At 38.5% G+C, this 22,144-nt stretch overlaps 1 protein-coding gene across 2 annotated transcripts in view; it reads right to left on the reverse strand.

The window, feature by feature from the left end:
• LOC105463297 (anoctamin 3) overlaps nucleotides 1–22,144 on the reverse strand; it is a 485,486-nt gene that overhangs the window by 210,369 nt on the left and 252,973 nt on the right. For both annotated transcript variants that reach the window (XM_071074951.1, XM_071074952.1), the window contains one exon: nucleotides 14,439–14,510. In XM_071074951.1, the coding sequence (XP_070931052.1) occupies nucleotides 14,439–14,510 (72 nt within the window). The remainder of the gene's footprint in view (nucleotides 1–14,438; nucleotides 14,511–22,144) is intronic.

Here is a 22,144-nt window from a genome sequence, read left to right on the forward strand (position 1 = left end):
AATGTACTTCAAATTTTTTAAAATAAAATTAGAACCATGAAAAAATCATGTTTTGAACTTGAAGATAGTGACATTAGTAAGAACTGTGTAAGCCTTCATTTGCTTAATTAAAAACTGCATTGATTTTGAGAGTTTGTTTTCTTAAAAGCTGGAAACATTTGAAGAGTGTAAAAAGTCTGAGAAACAGTAGAAAATATGTTTCTTTTATTTGATTATCAGAGCAGACTATATTTTTTCACTTTTCTTTTTATTATACTTTATATTCTAAGGTACATGTGTATAACATGCAGGTTTGTTACATATGTATACATGTGCCATGTTGGTGTGCTGCACCCATTAACTCGTCATTTGCATTAGGTATATCTTCTAATGCTATCCCTTCCCCCTCCCCCGACTCAACAGGCCCTGGTGTGTCATGTTCCCTTCCTGTGACCAAGTGTTCTCATTGTTCAGTTCCCACTTATGAGTGAGAACATGCAGTGTTTGGTTTTTTGTCCTTGCGATAGTTTGCTGAGAATGATGGTTTCCAGCTGCACCCATGTCCCTACAAAGGACATGAACTCATCCTTTTTTATGGCTGCATAGTATTCCATGGTGTATATGTGCCACATTTTCTTAATCCAGTCTGTCATTGATGGACATTTGGCTTGGTTCCAAGTCTTTGCTATTGTGAATGGTGCCACAATAAACATACATGTGCATGTGTCTTTATAGCAGCGTAATTTATAATCCTTTGTGTATATACCCAGTAATGGGATGGCTGGGTCAAATGGTATTTCTAGTTCTAGATCCTTGAGGAATTGCCACACTGTTTTCCACAATGGTTAAACTAGTTTACAATCCCACCAACAGTGTAAAAGTGTTCCTATTTCTCCACATCTTCTCCAGCACCTGTTGTTTCCTTTTTAATGATAGCCATTCTAACTGGTGTGAGATAGTATCTCATTGTGGTTTTGATTTACATTTCTCTAATGGCGAGTGATGATGAGCATTTTTTCATGTGTCTGTTGGCTGCATAAATCTCTTCTTTTGAGAAGTGTCTGTTCATATCATTTGCCCACTTTTTGATGGGGTTTTCTTTCTTGTAAATGTGTTGCATTTACAAGAAAATATGTTAATAAACATTACAAGAAATATAAATCAGGGGATTGAAACAACTACCAGGAAAGAACAGAGAATATTGAAAAATGGTTACTAGTGGAATAGCAAAAAAAAAAAAAAAAAAAAAAAAAAAAAAACCAAAAAAACTATAATATCAGTTACATATAAGGATGTATATGAACAATGAATAAGCTGTAATCAATGTAAAATAGTATAAAATAGGAAATCTCTATGGGGGCTACATGACCAAGAATTCTTGACACATTTCACCAATTTATGTTCCATATGATATAAATATATCTTCAAACTCAAAAACAGATTGCTACACATTTAGCCTTTTCAAAGATATCAAAACATCTTAGAGTTGTTTTACTAAATCAGTTGATATCTATTAAACATGAATTTTGACATGGAAAACTCTAGTGCTTTCAAGATTTCAGTCAATTTACTTATTGTACAGAAGAAAAACAATTTTGTTTATAGTATATCCATTCCTTTATAAATAATGGTTAAAAGCTATTAAAACACAATATGTTACATCGTGGGCAGCTAATAGTATCAGGTTCATAGTGGTATAAACTAAAATTGTATAGGTTATATTATGTCTTAGGATGCAGTTAATAGCCAGATACGTTAAGAAGTTCTAAGCTTTTAGTGGTTACACTTAGACCTATTAACCATACCTGACACTCATTGATGGTTAACATTTGCTACGTGCATGCAATAGGCCAGAAACTTTACCTGTATTATTTCCTTTCATTCTGATGACAACTTTAAAAGTGGGTATAATTTCTTCCTACATCTAATAATAAGCAAAAAAGGAACATGGAAATGGAACATGCCGAAGGCACTAAACCAGTAAGAGGCACATCTAAAACTGAAACAAATTCTGATCTGACTCCAAAGCCCATGCTTGTGAACATAGTATTCCCCCAGATTTAGGTAAGTTACATTTTATTCATTCAACTTTTGTTTATTAAAGAACTCTGGATATGCAAGATCCTCTTTTACAAGTTGACATTAGAGTAGCAAACACAATTCTGCCTTCATACAACATTCAAGTAAGAGAAAAAATTTTAAAATAAGTAAAATATTAAATAGGTCTTGTGGTCAGCGCATTTGAGAAAAATACTGTAGACAGGAAGGATGAAGGTGTGAAAGGAGTGGGGGGTGTCATTTTACTAAAGAACATAGTAATATTTGAGCAAAGATACAAAAAGTGAGGCAGTTAGACACACACGTAAACTGGAGGAGGAATGATCAACACAGAAAATCTTAAAATGCAAAATCTGGATTCGCATTGAACTGTTACAGAAGCCAGAAAGAAACTGAAATTTTGGAATTATATTATTGGAGCAGCTACCAAAACCCTACCATTGACTGCCAGTTTGTAAGGCATAGAGTGTTTAGAGTTTTTATTTCCTTTCTAATCCTTTCTCTTCCCTTTCCTTCCTTTTCCCCGCGCGCGCTCTGGCTCGCAGGCTCGCTTGCTCTCTCGTTCTCTCTCTGTCCCTGTCTCTCTCTTTCTGTCTCTCCATCTTTTTCCCCATTGGTTATTAGAGAAGGAAGAAATCCTGGTTTGGTTAAACAGCAATCCGCAAATGGCATGTGCTACTGGGGAGCAGGCACTGGCTTGTGGATCACAAGATGTCATTTCTCATTCTAAATCTGCCACTTCCTCAGCATGCAATTTCCTTTTCCTAAGTCTCTAAGGTTCCTCTAAACTCTAAAATTATTGAATTATGAATTTAATGCTTATAAAAGATAAAATGACAATTTACATTATTTTATTTTCCATGGAACACAAGAAATTAAACCTCTAGAAGTTCATTACTCATTTCCTGCTCCTATTCCACTCACAATTTAGTTTTCTAGGCAGAGAATTTTTTTTTTTTTTTTTTTTTTTTTTCTGAGATGCAGTCTCACTCTGTTGCCCAGGCTGGAGTGCAGTGGCGTGATCTTGGCTCACTGCAAGCTCTGCCTCCCAGGTTCACGCCATTCTCCTGCCTCATCCTCCCAAGTAGCTGGGACTACGGGCGCCTGCCACCACGCTCAGCTAATTTTTTATATTTTTAGTAGAGACGGGGTTTCACTGTGTTAGCCAGGATGGGCTCGATCTCCTGACCTCATGATCCACCTGCCTCGTCCTCCCAAAGTGCTGGGATTACAGGAGTGATCCACCGTGCCCAGCCACTTTTTTTCTTTAATTCCTATAACTCATCTATTTCTGGAAAAGAAATACATAGCATCATCTTGCTGGAGGAAAGCTAACTCAATTTTGAACATTTGCCAAATACCACCATATTCGTTAAGTTTTTTCAGATTTTTTTTTTCCCTGCCCTACTGCGCTGACTGGAGCTAATCATTTTCTCTTCTAAATTCCTTCACATTTGTGTTTTCTTTTTTTCTGCCTGCCCTCCTTCCCCTTCTCTCTCTTTCTCTCTTGGTATATTAGCGAAGTCAGCATAGTATCTGGGTGAGAAAACTATCTGTACACCAAACCTCCATGACATGCAATTTACCCATTTAACAAACGTGCATATATACCTCTTAAACCTAAAAGCTGGAAAGAAAGAAAATTTTTCAATAAATGCATATTAACAAAATAAAAATAAGAAATACATAACTGAAGCACAAAAATTCAAGTAAATGAACTAAGAAAAATATTAGAGTAGGCAGATAACTTTAAATCATTGTCCTGATGAATGATATACAAACATATTGCTATGGCTTGGATATGGTTTGTTTGGTCCAGGTCTCATGTTGAAATTTGATCTCTATGTTGAAAGTGAAGACTGGTGGGAAATGTCTGGGTCGTGGAGGTGCATCCATCAATATGTTTTAAGAGCAAAACAGAGCACAACTGGAAATGCATTCTAAAATTATAATCTAAAATAAATCTGTGTTAGCAGAAATGTTCCTCTAAGCCTATGAATAAAAAAACGTAGAAACTATTGCCATCTTAAGAAACAAGTTTAATTCTAGTTACACAGGCTAAAACCCTAGGAGTAATCTTGACTCCTCATTTTCTCTTCTACCCTACATCAGATCTTTCACCAAATTCTGGTGACTTAGCATGAAGCATTACCTCTTTGGCACATACCACTCTTTAGCACATACCACTAACATGCAATGTGTTTTCACTTATTTGTCTTTGTTCATTATTTGTTCCCCTCACTAAGGTATTTTTTGTGAGCCTGGCCTTTACATATATACACGTGTGTGTGTACATTTTTCCCACTTTTGTTGTCTTGTTTATTGACTGCTTTCACCTTAACATCTAGAACAGGGTCTGGCACATAGTTGCCATTCAATAAATGTTTATTGAATGACTAACTGGAATTAAATGCCCAAATCCTGTCTAAACTGTCTTTAAATTACAGCTCAAAGTTGATCATTTATCAACATCTGATTATAGTTAAAGCCAACACATCTCTCAAACAGAAGCTCATTTGGTTCTCCAAAACAATCTCCCTGTTTCCTCTTTTGCTCCTACCACATGGTAGCCAGGGTGACCCTTTTAAAAACCCAAGATATTTCACATTAAATCTCTGTTCAAACCTTCTAATAATTCTGCAGCCCCAAGTAAAACCATAGTCCATACAACAGCCCACTGGGCATATGCATCATCTAGCTCCTTACTATTGTGTCTGGAATTGGTTCCTTCTGGTGAGTTCTTGGTCTCGCTGACTTCAAGAATGAAGCCACGGACACTCGCGGTGAATGTTACAGTTCTTAAAGATGGTGTTTGTTTCAAAGTTAGTTCCTTCAGGTGTTCATGTCTCCAGAGTTTCTTCCTTCCAGTAGGTTTGTGGTCTCGCTTGACTTCAGGAGTGAAGCCGCAGACCTTCTCAGTGAACGTTACGTCTCTTACAGGAGGCGCGTCTGGAGTTGCTTGTTCCTCCTGGTGGGTTCGTGTTCTAGCTGACCTCAGGAGCCAAGCCACAGACCTTCCCAGTGAGTGTTACAGCTCATAAAGGTAGTGCGGACCCAAAGAGCGAGGAGCAGCAGCAGAATTTATTGTGAAGAGCCAAAGAACAAAGCTTTCACAGTGTGGAAGGGTACCCCAGCATGTTGCCAGTGGTGGCAAAGGTGGCCAGCTTTTCTTACCTTATTTGGCCCCGCCCATATCCTGCTGATTGGTCCATTTTACAGAGTGCTGATTGGTCCATTTTTACAGAGTGCTAATTGGTGTGTTTACAAACCTTTAGCTAGACACAGAGCGCTGACTGGTGTGTTTACAATCCTTTAGCTAGACAGAAAAGTTCTCCAAGTCCCCACCTGACCCAGAAGCCCAGCCAGTTTCACCCCTCACTATCATTCTGTATCCAGTTCATACAGCTCTACCCTCATACCCTCTGATCCAGCTGCACCAGGTTATTTGATGTAAAATATGTTCTCACTGAAGGGTTTTTGCACTTGCTTGTCTCTCTGCAGATAATGCTCAATCTCTGTTTTAGCCACGGTTCTGTTCACTAGTCACCCCATCAGAGAATCACTGTTTGATCATTATTTCTAAAATACAGTCTACATTGTTGTCTCTCTGCACACAATGCTTTATTTTTTTTTATTATTTTTATCAGCACCTGACATCAAATGACAAAACATTCATATAAAACATATATGCTATATATGTACATATACATCAGCATCTGGCATTGAATGTATACATTTATACATATAAATGTTATATCTACCTCCTCCTAACTATAAGTGCTATTCGTGCAGTGACTGTTTTGTTCATCACTATATCCTGATATTTAGTTCATTGTTAATTGCATTGTAATCTCGTAGCAATTGTTAACTAATAAATGAATGGTATGCTTGTATGTGGGAATATTTTGCATCCATTAAATTGCTTTGCAGACTGACAATGTACAGAAATGCTTAAACTATAATCTTAAGTTAAAAAGCTGTTTTAGGCTATTCTCACACATTTCACTTGAAATATAATTTTCCTTCTGAACGTAACTTTGTAAAACAATATAAATGTAAGGACAGTGAAAAACTGTAGTAGGAAGGAAATGTAAAATGTGTTACCTATTTTAACTAGGTAGTGGTAGTCCTCTCTCCCTCGTAGATTTTTTTTTTTTTTTCTTGCTGGGAGTTATTTGTATCATAACGGCAGACTTTAAAAAGCTTTTTAGAGTTAGTATTTGTGTCAGTCAACATCTGAGAGCAACAATGGAGAGAGCCATATTGCATTTTGGTTAATGAAGCTAATTATTCTTCCATCAGTGAGATCTTCTGAAACACAAATGAAACCTACTGTGTTTTGGTTTTTCTCAAGGGCATAGATCCTTATTTTTATGAAATTCTCCCCATGTGGTGATGAGACATTTATTGCACATATGCCCAGAACATCAATCAAATTTCAAATTAAAAAAATGTTTAAGCAATAGCACTAAATTACAATACCAAATATTATATCATATTTCCTCTTTTTAAGATGACTTTCTCCCACATTGTAACATTTCTGAAATCATGGCAGTAACCTATTTTTCCTAAAAGCTCTTATTAATTTGATGATGCTTCCTATAATTGATAGTGTCTTAAAATCTAAAAAGATCAAAGAATAAGTAAAACAGATTTTCACACACACCAAAAAACAAAGATAACAGCTTTCTGGAACAGGTGGTAACAGTTACAGTAAGTCTGATTATGACAAATAGAACTCTTGCTGTTCTCTAGTAGCAGAATAATAGGAAGCCATACATGCATAAAAAATGTAGTCTCAAAGCTCAATAAAATTGCTTCATTGCCGGGCGCGGTGGCTCACGCCTGTAATCCCAGCACTTTGGGAGGCCGAGGCTGGCGGATCACAAGGTCAGGAGATCGAGACCACGGTGAAACCCCGTCTCTACTAAAAATACAAAAAATTAGCCGGGCGCGGTTGTGGGCGCCTGTAGTCCCAGCTACTCGGGAGGCTGAGGCAGGAGAATGGCGTGAACCCGGGAGGCGGAGCTTGCAGTGAGCTGAGATCGCGCCACTGCACTCCAGCCTCGGCGACAGAGCGAGACTCCGTCTCAAAAAAAATAAAAATAAAAATAAATAAAATTGCTTCATGTGTTGAAGAACAAAGGCTGATATAGTGGCAAGGGAATCAATATTGGTTTCAACAAATTTAAGTTAAAATCTTGGTTTTATCATTTGTTAGCTGGGTGGCAGTGGGTCCGTTACAGTTTTTTAACCTTAGACTTGAGGATAATAAAATATTCCCATAAAATAGTTCCAAGGATTAAATGCAAGAATCTATGCACAGTTACTCAAACACACAAATATATTTTTTCATCCTTTTGTTTGCTTTCAATATACAATTTTAGTATTGAGACAGCTATTTAAAAAATAAGTAATTTAGGGCTACCAAAAAAGTCATATCTTTCATTTTAAAGCCTAAGTAGACAGGAAACAACATAATTACCTTGAGTATGCCAGTTGAAAATTTAAAATTTAATCTATAAATCTGTTTTCTAATCATCAATTGTATGCTTTATGTTGAAAACTTATGCTGACTCAAGTGGGAATACATTGTCTTTTAAATTTTGTTTGCATATCAGCATCAGTTCAAAAACATAAAGGAACTGACCAAGATAACATAGCAGACTATTATGATCACAACATAAACCTTAAGGCTATCTCTGGGAGTAAAAGTTTAATAGCTAAATTATTCCAGCTCAGTCATTCTTCTTTACTATAATGTCATTTTATTTTGTTACTCTCTTACATTGTATTGTTTCAGCATCTGAAAATAGATACTATCCTTCCTGGAGAATTTTCAGTGTGAGTAGATTATTAGTTGGCCTTCACTTACTTGCAACTGTACAAACTTTCTGTACCTTGCTAATAATGGCTTGCCCCAGGATGATCAGAATAGGTGATAATATGGGAGCACATGATAATAACAACCTAAGGTTATTTTCATAATTTATGTTTTATATGTCATCTCTGATAAATATTGTCTAATTTGAGTCTCACAACAGCTTTCACTACAATTATGCTCAATCTCTGTTTATAAGAAGAAATTAATATTGATATCTCCATTTCTCAAATCAGAAAACTCAGCAAAGATAGTGTGTACCCAAGTAGTAAGTGACAGTGTTGGTACCTGAAACTGGAGCTTTTGACCACCAACAAATTTCGTGATTTAAAAAATTATCCTACAGAAGCTTTCTGTGAAGAATAAATTCATGAATGGTCCATACATGGCTTGCTCTGTGGTTAGGACACAATAACAACAAAAACCCAGACTTATTAATTTTTGGGGTTCCTTTGTTGCCTACTTCTCCCTAGCCCTATTGTTCTAAAGTACTACCACTAGCCAGTAGCAGTGAGGGTGCTGGCAGAGCTGTGCTCAATGAACAACACAGAGAAGCAAAACCTACAGATAAACTGCTTTCCATTGTATCAGTGTGCCAGTGTTTTCTGCTCACCATCTTTCCCTGTACTCTTCCAATCCTCACCCATCCACCCATGTCATTGAGTGGATAGCTTGTACCAAGCAATACGAGCAAGACAAACATAAATCACAGTTATTACCTAGTGAACACTCATCCAAAGTGCTATGAAAGAAAGGAAGCAGCATCTAAATGACTATGCATTAGGGAGGACTTCAGTAAGACTGATGTTAGAAAGGCAATTCTACGGCTGGGCGCGGTGGCTCACTCCTGTTAAATAATGATTTTACTAATCATTTAACTAATGATTTAACCATTATCCCAGCACTTTGGGAGGCTGAGCTGGGCGGATTGCCTGAGGTCAGGAGTTCGAGACCAGCCTGCCCAACAAAGTAAAACCCCGTCTCTACTAAAAATACAAAAAATTAGCCGGATGTGGTGGTGGGCACCTGTAATCCCAGCTACTCGGGAGGCTGAGGCAGGAGAATCGCTTGAACCCGAGACAGAGGTTGCAGTGAGCCAAGATCATGCCACTGTACTACTGTAGCCTGGGGGACAAGAGCAAAATACTGTCTCAAAAAAAAAAAAAAGGTAATTCTACTACTTAAGAAGAGTTTTGTTTTAAGCCTTTAAATACTCTACATAAAGGTCCATCATCACAATTTAAATACAAAAGAGAATAATATTTAGATCAGGTCCTCGGTGAGAAAATTAACAAAGCACTAACTCATAACAAGTGAGAAAACTCACAGTGATAAATGACATCACAGAGAGCAAAAAAATGGGTGGATTCTACAGCAGACTCTCCAAAGAGGGGTGTATGTGTGTGTGAGAGAGAGAGAGAGAGAGAGAGAGGGAGAGAGAGAATGCTCTTTCATCCATTTGTCTGTCTTAATCCTAAAAGTATTCTTTAAGCACCTACTATGGGTCAGGTACTATTCTTGATTCTGGTGCTAAAGGTGGCAGCAAGATTGACAGTTTCTGTCTTCTGGAAACACAAAATTGGGGTAAATAACCTAAATAAATAACTTTAGGTAATAAGTATTATGAAGAAAAATCCAAGATGAGGAGACAGAAAGTAAGTCTGATGTGAACCTGGCTTATTTCGGTGTAGAGCCCTAGGATAAGCACATATTTATTGTGAACAAGGAACATAAGATGGTTGAGCTGTCTGCAGCTCGTAAGAAAAAGGAAGCATTAGGAAATGGCCTAGAGAGACCAGACCCAGATTCTGCAAGGTTTCTGAATACCAGAGTGAGTTTAAATTTTAAATGTAATAGGAAACCCTGGAGAGACAGGAGCACAGAAATGATGGGATTTAATCTTCCTTTTATTAAAGCTTTCTGTGACTCCTGCTTGGAAAATCATCTATAAGGAGGCAAGATTTTGAGCAGGGAGATCTGTTAGGAAGTTATTGTACCAGTGTACCAAGAGAAGGCAGCAGATGGACCCAGGTGCAGCAGTGAATGTGGTGAGCAGTAGTCAGATTCTGAATATATTTTGAAAATTGAGGCAAGAGGACCTTATGTGTTCGATAAACAATTGACAAGATTTACAGTGACTGTGAGACTGTCATAACTGAAAAATATGTTCCTTCAGTGTAATTCCCTCATTTCTGTAATCTTAAGTAGGTTAGGAATATTAGAAGAAAGTTATTTCTTATGCCATCTTCATATAAAATGCTACTAAGAAAAAATGAGAATTAGTGGATATTATCTATTGTTATAGAATGAAAGCAAAATCACCATGTACTCTTTGACCATAACTATTTAAAGAAATAAACCAATGAGTATTCCACTGAGCTAAACTATTATGTTTGTAGAAAGCAAATAAATGTTTCAAAACTCTAATATGACCCCATTCCTGAGGAAGTCATTTTATAACATTAGCAAAATGTTGATTTCATAACAAGATTAGACAGATGTGTGTTTGGGTGGTTGGACTCAAATTATGCTGGTCTTAATGAGCCCTAAATATTTCAAAGTTACCTGAGTTTATAGCTATATGGGCATGGGAAGAATCAAGCAACAGGCACTTGTTAACGTGGATTACTCTGTCCTTGTCATTTTCCAGCATACTGAGAAGAAAAAAGTAGGCAATGGTAGTGGGGCTTCCAAGATTAATAAATAAAATTATTGCCACACTGGAATTTCAAATTCACTGCTACAAGGATCAGCACTTTCTAGAATAATTTTGTGAGTGTGTGGGGGAGTATGGAATGCTGCTCTGGCTTTGTGAGCTGCTTTATGAAAAGTAGAATTAAAGGCTATGAGATGTCAATAAAAAAAGAAGAAGAGAACAAAAAGAATCAAAACTTTCTGACTCAATTAGCTTTTTAACTAATCATTACCCAAATATATTTTAACATGCAGCTTTATCTTCTCCTTGTACTTTCTGCCTGAAACTTATTAACATCTGACAGAACTAGTGTCTTTGGAAATCATTAACCACTTTTTACCTTAAGGCCTTTGTGTCTACTGTGGTGATTAAAAGAGAAGGCTAGGGATCAAGGCTTCCTGGGTTGAAATCTTAGTTCTCCATTGACTAGCTATGTGACATTTGGCAAATTATTTTATCCATTATGCCATAAAAGTCCCCCTGACCTTTTTTTTTTTTTTTTTGGCAGAATCCCGCTCTGTTGCCCAGGCTGGAGTGAAGGGGTGTGATCATAGCTCACTGTAGACTCCAACTCCTGGGCTCAAGTGATATTCCCATCTCAGCCTCCTGAGTAGGTGGGACTACAGTCAGGTACCACCATGCTTGGCTAATTATTTTCTTTTTGTAGAAACAGGGTCTCACCACTTTGCTGATGCTGGTCTTAAACCCCTGGGCTTAAGCAATCCTCCTACCTCAGCCTCTGAAGGCGCTGGTATTACAGGCGGGAGCCACCACACCCATCCTAAAATCACTTTTGGTGATCACAGAAATAGCTGTTTAGTGTAAATCTCTCTGGCCCAGCAGAATTTGGTGTGAAAGATAAGTTTAGTGAGTGACTGAATAAAGCAATGAAAAATATTTGCTGAACCCCCATGATGTGTTAGGAGCTACGATGAAGTTATGCCTTTTTATTTACTTAAAATCCTACTAAGAATGGATCATTGATCCCAATTTACTAGTGAAATCACTAAAGCTCAGAGAGGTTAAGTAATATACTACAGTTACATAGCTAGTAGATATAAGAATAAAGATTTGACCAATGGCTGGCTGGAAAAATAACATTTCTTTCATGATGTATACCCATCCTGTTAGGGAGCCTTAGTAGAAATGTCCTTCTCTGAATCAACAGAGCCATTAATATTTTTTCCTTCATGGTTCTCATTTGGAATAATGAGAAATATCAATCCTCAGTAAAACACTGACCACATGCAGTTAAGTCTGCCTCAGCATTAATATTCTCATGGGGCCGCTCAAAGTGGTTAACTGTAAAAAGCCATTAATAAGATGCATTAGTCAGGAAATTCCCATGCAATAATTAGCCCAATACTCTGCACGCTAACGGCAAACTTAGCGAATGTAACTGCTTTGCATTTAAAAGAGAACATGTATTGCCAAAATGCTTACTCATGCTTTATTTAACTGTACTCTTGGTATATTTGACATTATTTTACTTGATTTCTTTTCGAAGATGATTAAAACACTCATATTAGGCCGGGTGTGGTGGCTCACGCCTGTAATCCCAGCATTTTGGGAGGCCAAGGTGGGTGGATTGCCTGAGGTTGGGACTTTGAGACCAGCCTGGCCAACATGGTGAAACCCTGTCTCTACTAAAAATACAAAAATTAGCTAGGTGTGGTGGTGCGCGCCTGTAGTCCCAGCTACTCAGGAGGCTGAGGCAGGAGAATCTCTTGAACCTGGCAGGCAGAGATTGCAGTGAGCTGAGATCACGCCACTGCAGTTCAGCCTGGGAGACAGAACAAGACTCTATCTCAAAAAAATAATAATAAAATAAAATAATAAAAAACACTCATAGATATGCACCTAACTCTAAAAGAGTATTTCCCAGCCAGGTGTTACATCCAGATGGATTCCTGAAATGCTTAGCGATGCTACACAGTTAGCTGGAGACTGTACCTCACCTTCATTATAAAGGCAAACACCTCATCATTTGTATGTATTTTAACTGCAGAAGCTGTGATGTCTTTCTAACTTGAATAAATGACAGACTGATGCTGGGGGATACTAAAATAGTGAATATGAGATACAATGCCTGGAGAGAGATGAATACAGGTCAGCTGGAACAAATAACTGAGACACACAAAAGTGATGTGAAAAGAATCATAAAGTTAAGAGCATCCGATTATGTTAAGCATTCAGAGAAAGTGCTTTTTAATAGTTGGAATGGCAAGCTGTCAAAAATAAAATGCAAGGAATTACATGGAAGGTTTTTCAATACAGTGATTGTTATACATTGGTTCTAATTTGGAGGACAGGTTAGTGAAGGGTGCTTTGCAAACTTTCCCACCTGTATGGATATTTTGGACAAGAAAAACTTCAGGTTCGTTTTTTGTTCTTATTTTTTTTTAAATTAGAAAATACCAGATAATATAGGTTGAGCATCCCAAATCCAAAGTGCTCCAAAATCTGAAACTTTTTGAGTGTTGAAATGACACTCAATGGAAATGCTCACTGGAGCACTTCAGATTTCCGATTTTCAGATTTTGGGATGCTCAGCGAGTAAGTATATGATACAAATATTCTAAAATAAAAAAAAATTGAAATCTGAAATACTTCTAGTCTCAAGAATTTTGGATAAAAATACTCAACTTGTAGTAATCTTCAGAATTAATTACTACAGGAAAGGCCTTGGTATTCTGAGTGAATTTTTTCTGATGAGATACTCTTTTTGATTCTGTATATGAAATGAACCTGCTGGTCACTGGCTTTCTTTAATTAAAAAACTTAATAAGCCAGCACTGTTTCTGTGCCACACATAAAACAAAAATTATTACAAGAAACGTGACTAATTTGCAATCATTCAGAATGTGATTATAAATAGCAAAATTCATAGTTTTAAAAGTTATGAAGAGTGACTTAACAATGCCTGTAGAGAAAAGCCAAGTTACAGTTTTTAGGCCAGAAATTCTTTATCCTGGTTACACTAAATATTTACCGGGCAGGCTGTTAAAAGTATGTATACTAATTTCACTCCCCAGACCAATTAAAACTGATTTTCTGGAACTGTGATCCAGGAAGTATTAAAAAGCCCTCTGGTGATTTGAATGTGTAACCAGAGTTGAGAACTCCTTATGTAGGCACTGAGGCCTGGCCACCGATGTATCCGCTACTGAAAACTCAGGGCTTCGTTTCTTCAGGTTATGTATCAAGGCACTGAGGTTGCAAAGTAAGTGCTGGCACATTAGTATCACTTTTTTTTATTAATTCTGGCTTTATTTTATTTCTATTTAATTCATGAAAATGAAAACCCGATTCAAAAGAATTGTATATAGGCAAGCTACAGATTTGAATGTAAAGCTTGCTCAACTGAAGCAAATCTTATGTAACATCAAAAGGCAAAAAAGGAGATAGAGTAAACTTGTCACTGTTATAGGAAAAATAAATAAAATTTATAGTATCCTCTAATGATGGGTCGAGATAGAATCTCTGAGTGTTACTAACATTCTAAATTTTGAGTGTCAAAATTTTATAGATCTTGAAATAGTACTCTATATGTTCTTACTCATAAAAAATTGAAATTTTCAGAATAATGGCAAAAATTGTTATTTTTTATTATGAGATTGTTGCTCATCATAAATCCTCCTATATATTTGAATTCCAAACTATACATTTCTTAATTTCTTAACCTCAGAATATTAAACCCACCCATTACGTTAAAAACCAAACATGAACTTTTTTCTTAAAAAAAAAAAAATGCTAGTTTTTTTTACAACACAGTTTACCTTTGGAGAGAGGGATAGGAGTAGTAAATACTGAATATCAACTTACCCAAACAAAAATCACTGAGGTCAGCAAAAGAACATCTCAGCACAGAGTCGTTTTTATTCTCCTCAGTGTTAACTGAAATAAAATAAGACACTTTGTAGTTATGGGAAATAAAAGCATAACAGAAAAATAACCATGGTGATAGACGGACAAATGATGGCTAAACATGAATTTTTTTAACTTAATGAGTTAAAATTAGTTATTTAAAATTTCTCGGGGGGGCGGAGCAAGATGGCCGAATAGGAGCAGCTCCAGTCTCCAACTCCCAGTGCGAGTCACACAGAAGACCGTTGATTTCTGCATTTTCAACTGAGGTACTGGGTTCATCTCACTGGGGAGTGCCGGACGATAGGTGCTGGTCAGCTGCTGCAGCCCGACCAGCGAGAGCTGAAGCAGGGCGAGGCATTGCCTCACCTGGGAAGCGCAAGGGGGAAGAGAGTCCCTTTTCCTAGCCAGGGGAACTGAGACACACAACACCTGGAAAATCGGGTAACTCCCACCCCAATACTGCGCTTTAAGCAAACAGGCACACCAGGAGATCATATCCCACACCTGGCCGGGAGGGTCCCACACCCACGGAGCCTCCCTCATTGCTAGCACAGCAGTCTGTGATCTACCCACAAGGCAGCGGCGAGGCTGGGGGAGGGGCGCCCGCCATTGCTGAGGCTTAAGTAGGTAAACAAAGCTGCTGGGAAGCTCGAACTGGGTGGAGCTCACAGCAGCTCAAGGAAACCTGCCTGTCTCTGTAGACTCCACCCTCTGGGGACAGGGCACAGTAAACTAAACAAACACAGCAGACACCTCTGCAGACGCAAACGACTCTGTCTGACAGCTTTGAAGAGAGCAGTGGATCTCCCAACACGGAGGTTGAGATCTGAGAAGGGACAGACTCCCTGCTCAAGTGGGTCCCTGACCCCTGAGTAGCCTAACTGGGAGACATCCCCCACTAGGGGCAGTCTGACACCCCACACCTCACAGGATGGAGTACACCCCTGAGAGGAAGCTTCCAAAGCAAGAATCAGACAGGTACACTCGCTGTTCAGCAATATTCTATCTTCTGCAGCCTCTGCTGCTGATACCCAGGCAAACAGGGTCTGGAGTGGACCTCAAGCAATCTCCAACAGACCTACAGCTGAGGGTCCTGACTGTTAGAAGGAAAACTATCAAACAGGAAGGACACCTACACCAAAACCCCATCAGTACATCACCATCATCAAAGACCAGAGGCAGATAAAACCACAAAGACGGGGAAAAAGCAGGGCAGAAAAGCTGGAAATTCCAAAAATAAGAGCACATCTCCCCCGGCAAAGGAGCGCAGCTCATCGCCAGCAACGGATCAAAGCTGGACGGAGAATGACTTTGACGAGATGAGAGAAGAAGGCTTCAGTCCATCAAATTTCTCAGAGCTAAAGGAGGAATTACGTACCCAGCGCAAAAAAACTAAAAATCTTGAAAAAAAAGTGGAAGAATTGATGGCTAGAGTAATTAATGCAGAGAAGGTCCTAAACGAAATGAAAGAGATGAAAACCATGACACGAGAAATACGTGACAAATGCACAAGCTTCAGTAACCGACTCGATCAATGGAAGAAAGAGTATCAGCGATTGAGGATCAAATGAATGAAATGAAGCGAGAAGAGAAACCAAAAGAAAAAAGAAGAAAAAGAAATGAACAAAGCCTGCAAGAAGTATGGGATTATGTAAAAAGACCAAATCTACGTCTGATTGGGGTGCCTGAAAGTGAGGGGGAAAATGGAACCAAGTTGGAAAACACTCTTCAGGATATCATCCAGGAGAACTTCCCCAGCCTAGTAGGGCAGGCCAACATTCAAATCCAGGAAATACAGAGAACGCCACAAAGATACTCCTCGAGAAGAGCACCTCCAAGACACATAATTGCCAGATTCACCAAAGTTGAAATGAAGGAAAAAATCTTAAGGGCAGCCAGAGAGAAAGGTCGGGTTACCCACAAAGGGAAGCCCATCAGACTAACAGCAGATCTCTCAGCAGAAACTCTACAAGCCAGAAGAGAGTGGGGGCCAATATTCAACATTCTTAAAGAAAAGAATTTTCAACCCAGAATTTCATATCCAGCCAAACTAAGTTTCATAAGTGAAGGAGAAATAAAATCCTTTACAGATAAGCAAATGCTTAGAGATTTTGTCACCACTAGGCCTGCCTTACAAGAGACCCTGAAGGAAGCACTAAACATGGAAAGGAACAACCGGTACCAGACATTGCAAAAACATGCCAAAATGTAAAGACCATCGAGGCTAGGAAGAAACTGCATCAACTAACGAGCAAAATAACCAGTTAATATCATAATGGCAGGATCAAGTTCACACATAACAATATTAACCTTAAATGTAAATGGACTAAATGGTCCAATTAAAAGACACAGACTGGCAAACTGGATAAAGAGTCAAGACCCACCAGTCTGCTGTATTCAGGAGACCCATCTCACACGCAGAGACATACATAGGCTCAAAATAAAGGGATGGAGGAAGATTTACCAAGCAAATGGAGAACAAAAAAAAAGCGGGGATTGCAATACTAGTCTCTGATAAAACAGACTTTAAACCATCAAAGATCAAAAGAGACAAAGAAGGCCATTACATAATGGTAAAGGGATCAATTCAACAAGAAGAGCTAACTATCCTAAATATATATGCACCCAATACAGGAGCACCCAGATTCATCAAGCAAGTCCTTAGAGACTTACAAAGAGACTTAGACTCCCATAAAATAATAATGGGAGACTTCAACACTCCACTGTCAACATTAGACAGATCAACGAGACAGAAAGTTAACAAGGATATCCAGGAATTGAACTCATCTCTGCAGCAAGCAGACCTAATAGACATCTATAGAACTCTCCACCCCAAATCAACAGAATATACATTCTTCTCAGCACCACATCGTACTTACTCCAAAATTGACAACGTAATTGGAAGTAAAGCAGTCCTCAGCAAATGTACAAGAACAGAAATTATAACAAACTGTCTCTCAGACCACAGTGCAATCAAACTACAACTCAGGACTAAGAAACTCAATCAAAACCGCTCAACTACATGGAAACTGAACAACCTGCTCCTGAATGACTACTGGGTACATAACGAAATGAAGGCAGAAATAAAGAAGTTCTTTGAAACCAATGAGAACAAAGATACAACATACCAGAATCTCTGGGACACATTTAAAGCAGTGTGTAGAGGGAAATTTATAGCACTAAATGCCCACAAGAGAAAGCAGGAAAGATCTAAAATTGACACTCTAACATCGCAATTAAAAGAACTAGAGAAGCAAGAGCAAACACATTCGAAAGCTAGCAGAAGGCAAGAAATAACTAAGATCAGAGCAGAACTGAAGGAGATAGAGACACAAAAAACCCTCCAAAAAATCAATGAATCCAGGAGTTGGTTTTTTGAAAAGATCAACAAAATTGACAGACCACTAGCCAGACTAATAAAGAAGAAGAGAGAGAAGAATCAAATCGACGCAATTAAAAATGATAAAGGGGATATCACCACCGACCCCACAGAAATACAAACTACCATCAGAGAATACTATAAACACCTCTACGCAAATAAACTGGAAAATCTAGAAGAAATGGATAATTTCCTGGACACTTACACTCTTCCAAGACTAAACCAGGAACAAGTTGAATCCCTGAATAGACCAATAGCAGGCTCTGAAATTGAGGCAATAATTAATAGCCTACCAACCAAAAAAAGTCCAGGACCAGATGGATTCACAGATGAATTCTACCAGAGGTACAAGGAGGAGTTGGTACCATTCCTTCTGAAACTATTCCAATCAATAGAAAAAGAGGGAATCCTCCCTAACTCATTTTATGAGGCCAACATCATCCTGATACCAAAGCCTGGCAGAGACACAACAAAAACAGAGAATTTTAGACCAATATCCCTGATGAACATCGATGCAAAAATCCTCAATAAAATACTGGCAAACCGGATTCAGCAACACATCAAAAAGCTTATCCACCATGATCAAGTGGGCTTCATCCCTGGGATGCAAGGCTGGTTCAACATTCGCAAATCAATAAACATAATCCAGCATATAAACAGAACCAAAGACAAGAACCACATGATTATCTCAATTGATGCAGAAAAGGCTTTTGACAAAATTCAACAGCCCTTCATGCTAAAAACGCTCAATAAATTCGGTATTGATGGAACGTACCTCAAAATAATAAGAGCTATTTATGACAAACCCACAGCCAATATCATACTGAATGGGCAAAAACTGGAAAAATTCCCTTTGAAAACTGGCACAAGACAGGGATGCCCTCTCTCACCACTCCTATTCAACATAGTGTTGGAAGTTCTGGCTAGGGCAATCAGGCAAGAGAAAGAAATCAAGGGTATTCAGTTAGGAAAAGAAGAAGTCAAATTGTCCCTGTTTGCAGATGACATGATTGTATATTTAGAAAACCCCATTGTCTCAGCCCAAAATCTCCTTAAGCTGATAAGCAACTTCAGCAAAGTCTCAGGATACAAAATTAATGTGCAAAAATCACAAGCATTCTTATACACCAGGAACAGACAAACAGAGAGCCAAATCAGGAATGAACTTCCATTCACAATTGCTTCAAAGAGAATAAAATACCTAGGAATCCAACTTACAAGGGATGTAAAGGACCTCTTCAAGGAGAACTACAAACCACTGCTCAGTGAAATAAAAGAGGACACAAACAAATGGAAGAACATACCATGCTCATGGATAGGAAGAATCAATATCGTGAAAATGGCCATACTGCCCAAGGTAATTTATAGATTCAATGCCATCCCCATCAAGCTACCAATGAGTTTCTTCACAGAATTGGAAAAAACTGCTGTAAAGTTCATATGGAACCAAAAAAGAGCCCGCATCTCCAAGACAATCCTACGTCAAAAGAACAGAGCTGGAGGCATCACGCTACCTGACTTCAAACTATACTACAAGGCTACAGTAACCAAAACAGCATGGTACTGATACCAAAACAGAGATATAGACCAATGGAACAGAACAGAGTCCTCAGAAATAATACCACACATCTACAGCCATTTGATCTTTGACAAACCTGAGAGAAACAAGAAATGGGGAAAGGATTCCCTATTTAATAAATGGTGCTGGGAAAATTGGCTAGCCATAAGTAGAAAGCTGAAACTGGATTCTTTCCTTACTCCTTATACGAAAATTAATTCAAGATGGATTAGAGACTTAAATGTTAGACCTAATACCATAAAAATCCTAGAGGAAAACCTAGGTAGTACCATTCAGGACATAGGCATGGGCAAAGACTTCATGTCTAAAACACCAAAAGCAACGGCAGCAAAAGCCAAAATTGACAAATGGGATCTCATTAAACTAAAGAGCTTCTGCACAGCAAAAGAAACTACCATCAGAGTGAACAGGCAACCTACAGAATGAGAGAAAATTTTTGCAATCTACTCATCTGACAAAGGGCTAATATCCAGAACCTACAAAGAACTCAAACAAATTTACAAGAAAAAAACAAACAACCCCATCAAAAAGTGGGCAAAGGATATGAACAGACATTTCTCAAAAGAAGACATTCATACAGCCAACAGACACATGAAAAAATGCTCATCATCACTGGCCATCAGAGAAATGCAAATCAAAACCACAATGAGATACCATCTCACACCAGTTAGAATGGCAATCATTAAAAAATCTCAAAAGAAGACATGTATACAGCCAACAGACACATGAAAAAATGCTCATCATCACTGGCCATCAGAGAAATGCAAATCAAAACCACAATGAGATACCATCTCACACCAGTTAGAATGGTGATCATTAAAAAGTCAGGAAACAACAGGTGCTGGAGAGGATGTGGACAAATAGGAACACTTTTACACTGTTGGTGGGATTGTAAACTAGTTCAACCATTATGGAAAACAGTATGGCGATTCCTCAAGGATCTAGAACTAGATGTACCATATGACCCAGCCATCCCATTACTGGGTATATACCCAAAAGATTATAAATTATGGTGCTATAAAGACACATGCACACGTATGTTTATTGCAGCACTATTCACAATAGCAAAGACTTGGAATCAACCCAAATGTCCATCAGTGACAGACTGGATTAAGAAAATGTGGCACATATACACCATGGAATACTATGCAGCCATAAAAAAGGATGAGTTTGAGTCCTTTGTAGGGACTTGGATGCAGCTGGAATCCATCATTCTTAGCAAACTATCACAAGAACAGAAAACCAAACACCGCATGTTCTCACTCATAGGTGGGAACTGAACAATGAGATCACTTGGACTCAGGAAGGGGAACATCACACACCGGGGCCTATCATGGGGGGGGGGGGAGGGGGGAGTGGGGAGGTATTGCATTGGGAGTTATACCTGATGTAAATGACGAGTCGATGGGTGCAGCACAGCAACATGGCACAAGTATACATATGTAACAAACCTGCACGTTATGCACATGTACCCTACAACTTAAAGTATAATAATAATAAATAAATTTTAAAAAAAAAATAAATAAAATAAAATTTCTCTTTTTTTTTCCTTTTTTTTTTTTTTAGAGACGGAGTCTAGCTCTGTCACTCAGGCTGGAGTGCAATGGCACCATCTCGGCTCACTGCAACCTTCACCTCCCGGGTTGAAGTGATTCTCATGCCTCAGTCTCCTGAGGAGCTGCGACTATAGGCATGCATCATTATGCCTGGCTAACTTTTGTATTTTTAATAGAGACAGGGTTTCACCATCTTGGCCAGGCTGGTCTTGAACTCCTGGCCTCAAGTGGTCTGCCCACTTTGGCCTCCCAAAGTGCTGGAATTACAGTCGTGAGCCATTGTGCCCGGCCTAAAATTTCACTTTCAATAAGGGAAAGAAACATCTATATTACGTTGTAATACCCTCATCTTCTTGAACAATTTGCCATTTTACATGCTGGACGTATTTGTAAGCTAACTACAATATGTAGTGATTTCACAACAGTATTGAAACAGTACTTTTGATATTTTTTAGTTATCCAGAAAAGGAAGTAACCATATGGAGTCATAAGGGAATGCATTCTTATAAGAAAAAGCCACAAAAGGATTGAAAAATAAAAACACAGCTAGGTGCAGTGACTCATGCCTATAATCCCAGGATTTTGGGAGGCCAAGGTGGGTGGATCACAAGGTCAGGAGTTCGAGACCAGCCTGACAAACATAATGAAACCCAGTATCTACTAAAAAATACAAAAATTAGCTGGGCATGGTGGCGTGTGCCTGTAATCCCAGTACTCAGGAGGCCGAGGCAGGAGAATCACTTGAACATGCATGGGAGGCAGACGTTGCAGTGAGCTGATATTGCACCACTGCACTCCAGTCTGGGTGAGAAAGCGTGACTCCATCTGAATAAAAAGAAAAAGAAAAACACACCCTAACCACCGCACAACAGGGAGCATGGTTGTATTCAAATTCTTAACTCTTATTAAAAGGAGTTGTCTAAAGAGATAGTGTGTGTCTTAGTGGGCAAATGTGTGTAGGAGAGTGCCTAAGGGTAGCCACACCGTTTCTTTGTGTGGCACCTAGCTGGTATGTCTCTCAGATTCAGCCCTTGCACACCAGCCTTGGATTGCCAAAATCTTTATGCAACCAAATCTTCACTGCTTTATTGTCAGTTGTAAAGTCTTCAGCTTTTATTTTTAGAAAACCGAGTTTACTATTGCTGAC

Source organism: Macaca nemestrina, chromosome 12 (genome assembly GCF_043159975.1).
Source record: "Macaca nemestrina isolate mMacNem1 chromosome 12, mMacNem.hap1, whole genome shotgun sequence".
Classification (NCBI taxonomy): domain Eukaryota; kingdom Metazoa; phylum Chordata; class Mammalia; order Primates; family Cercopithecidae; genus Macaca; species Macaca nemestrina.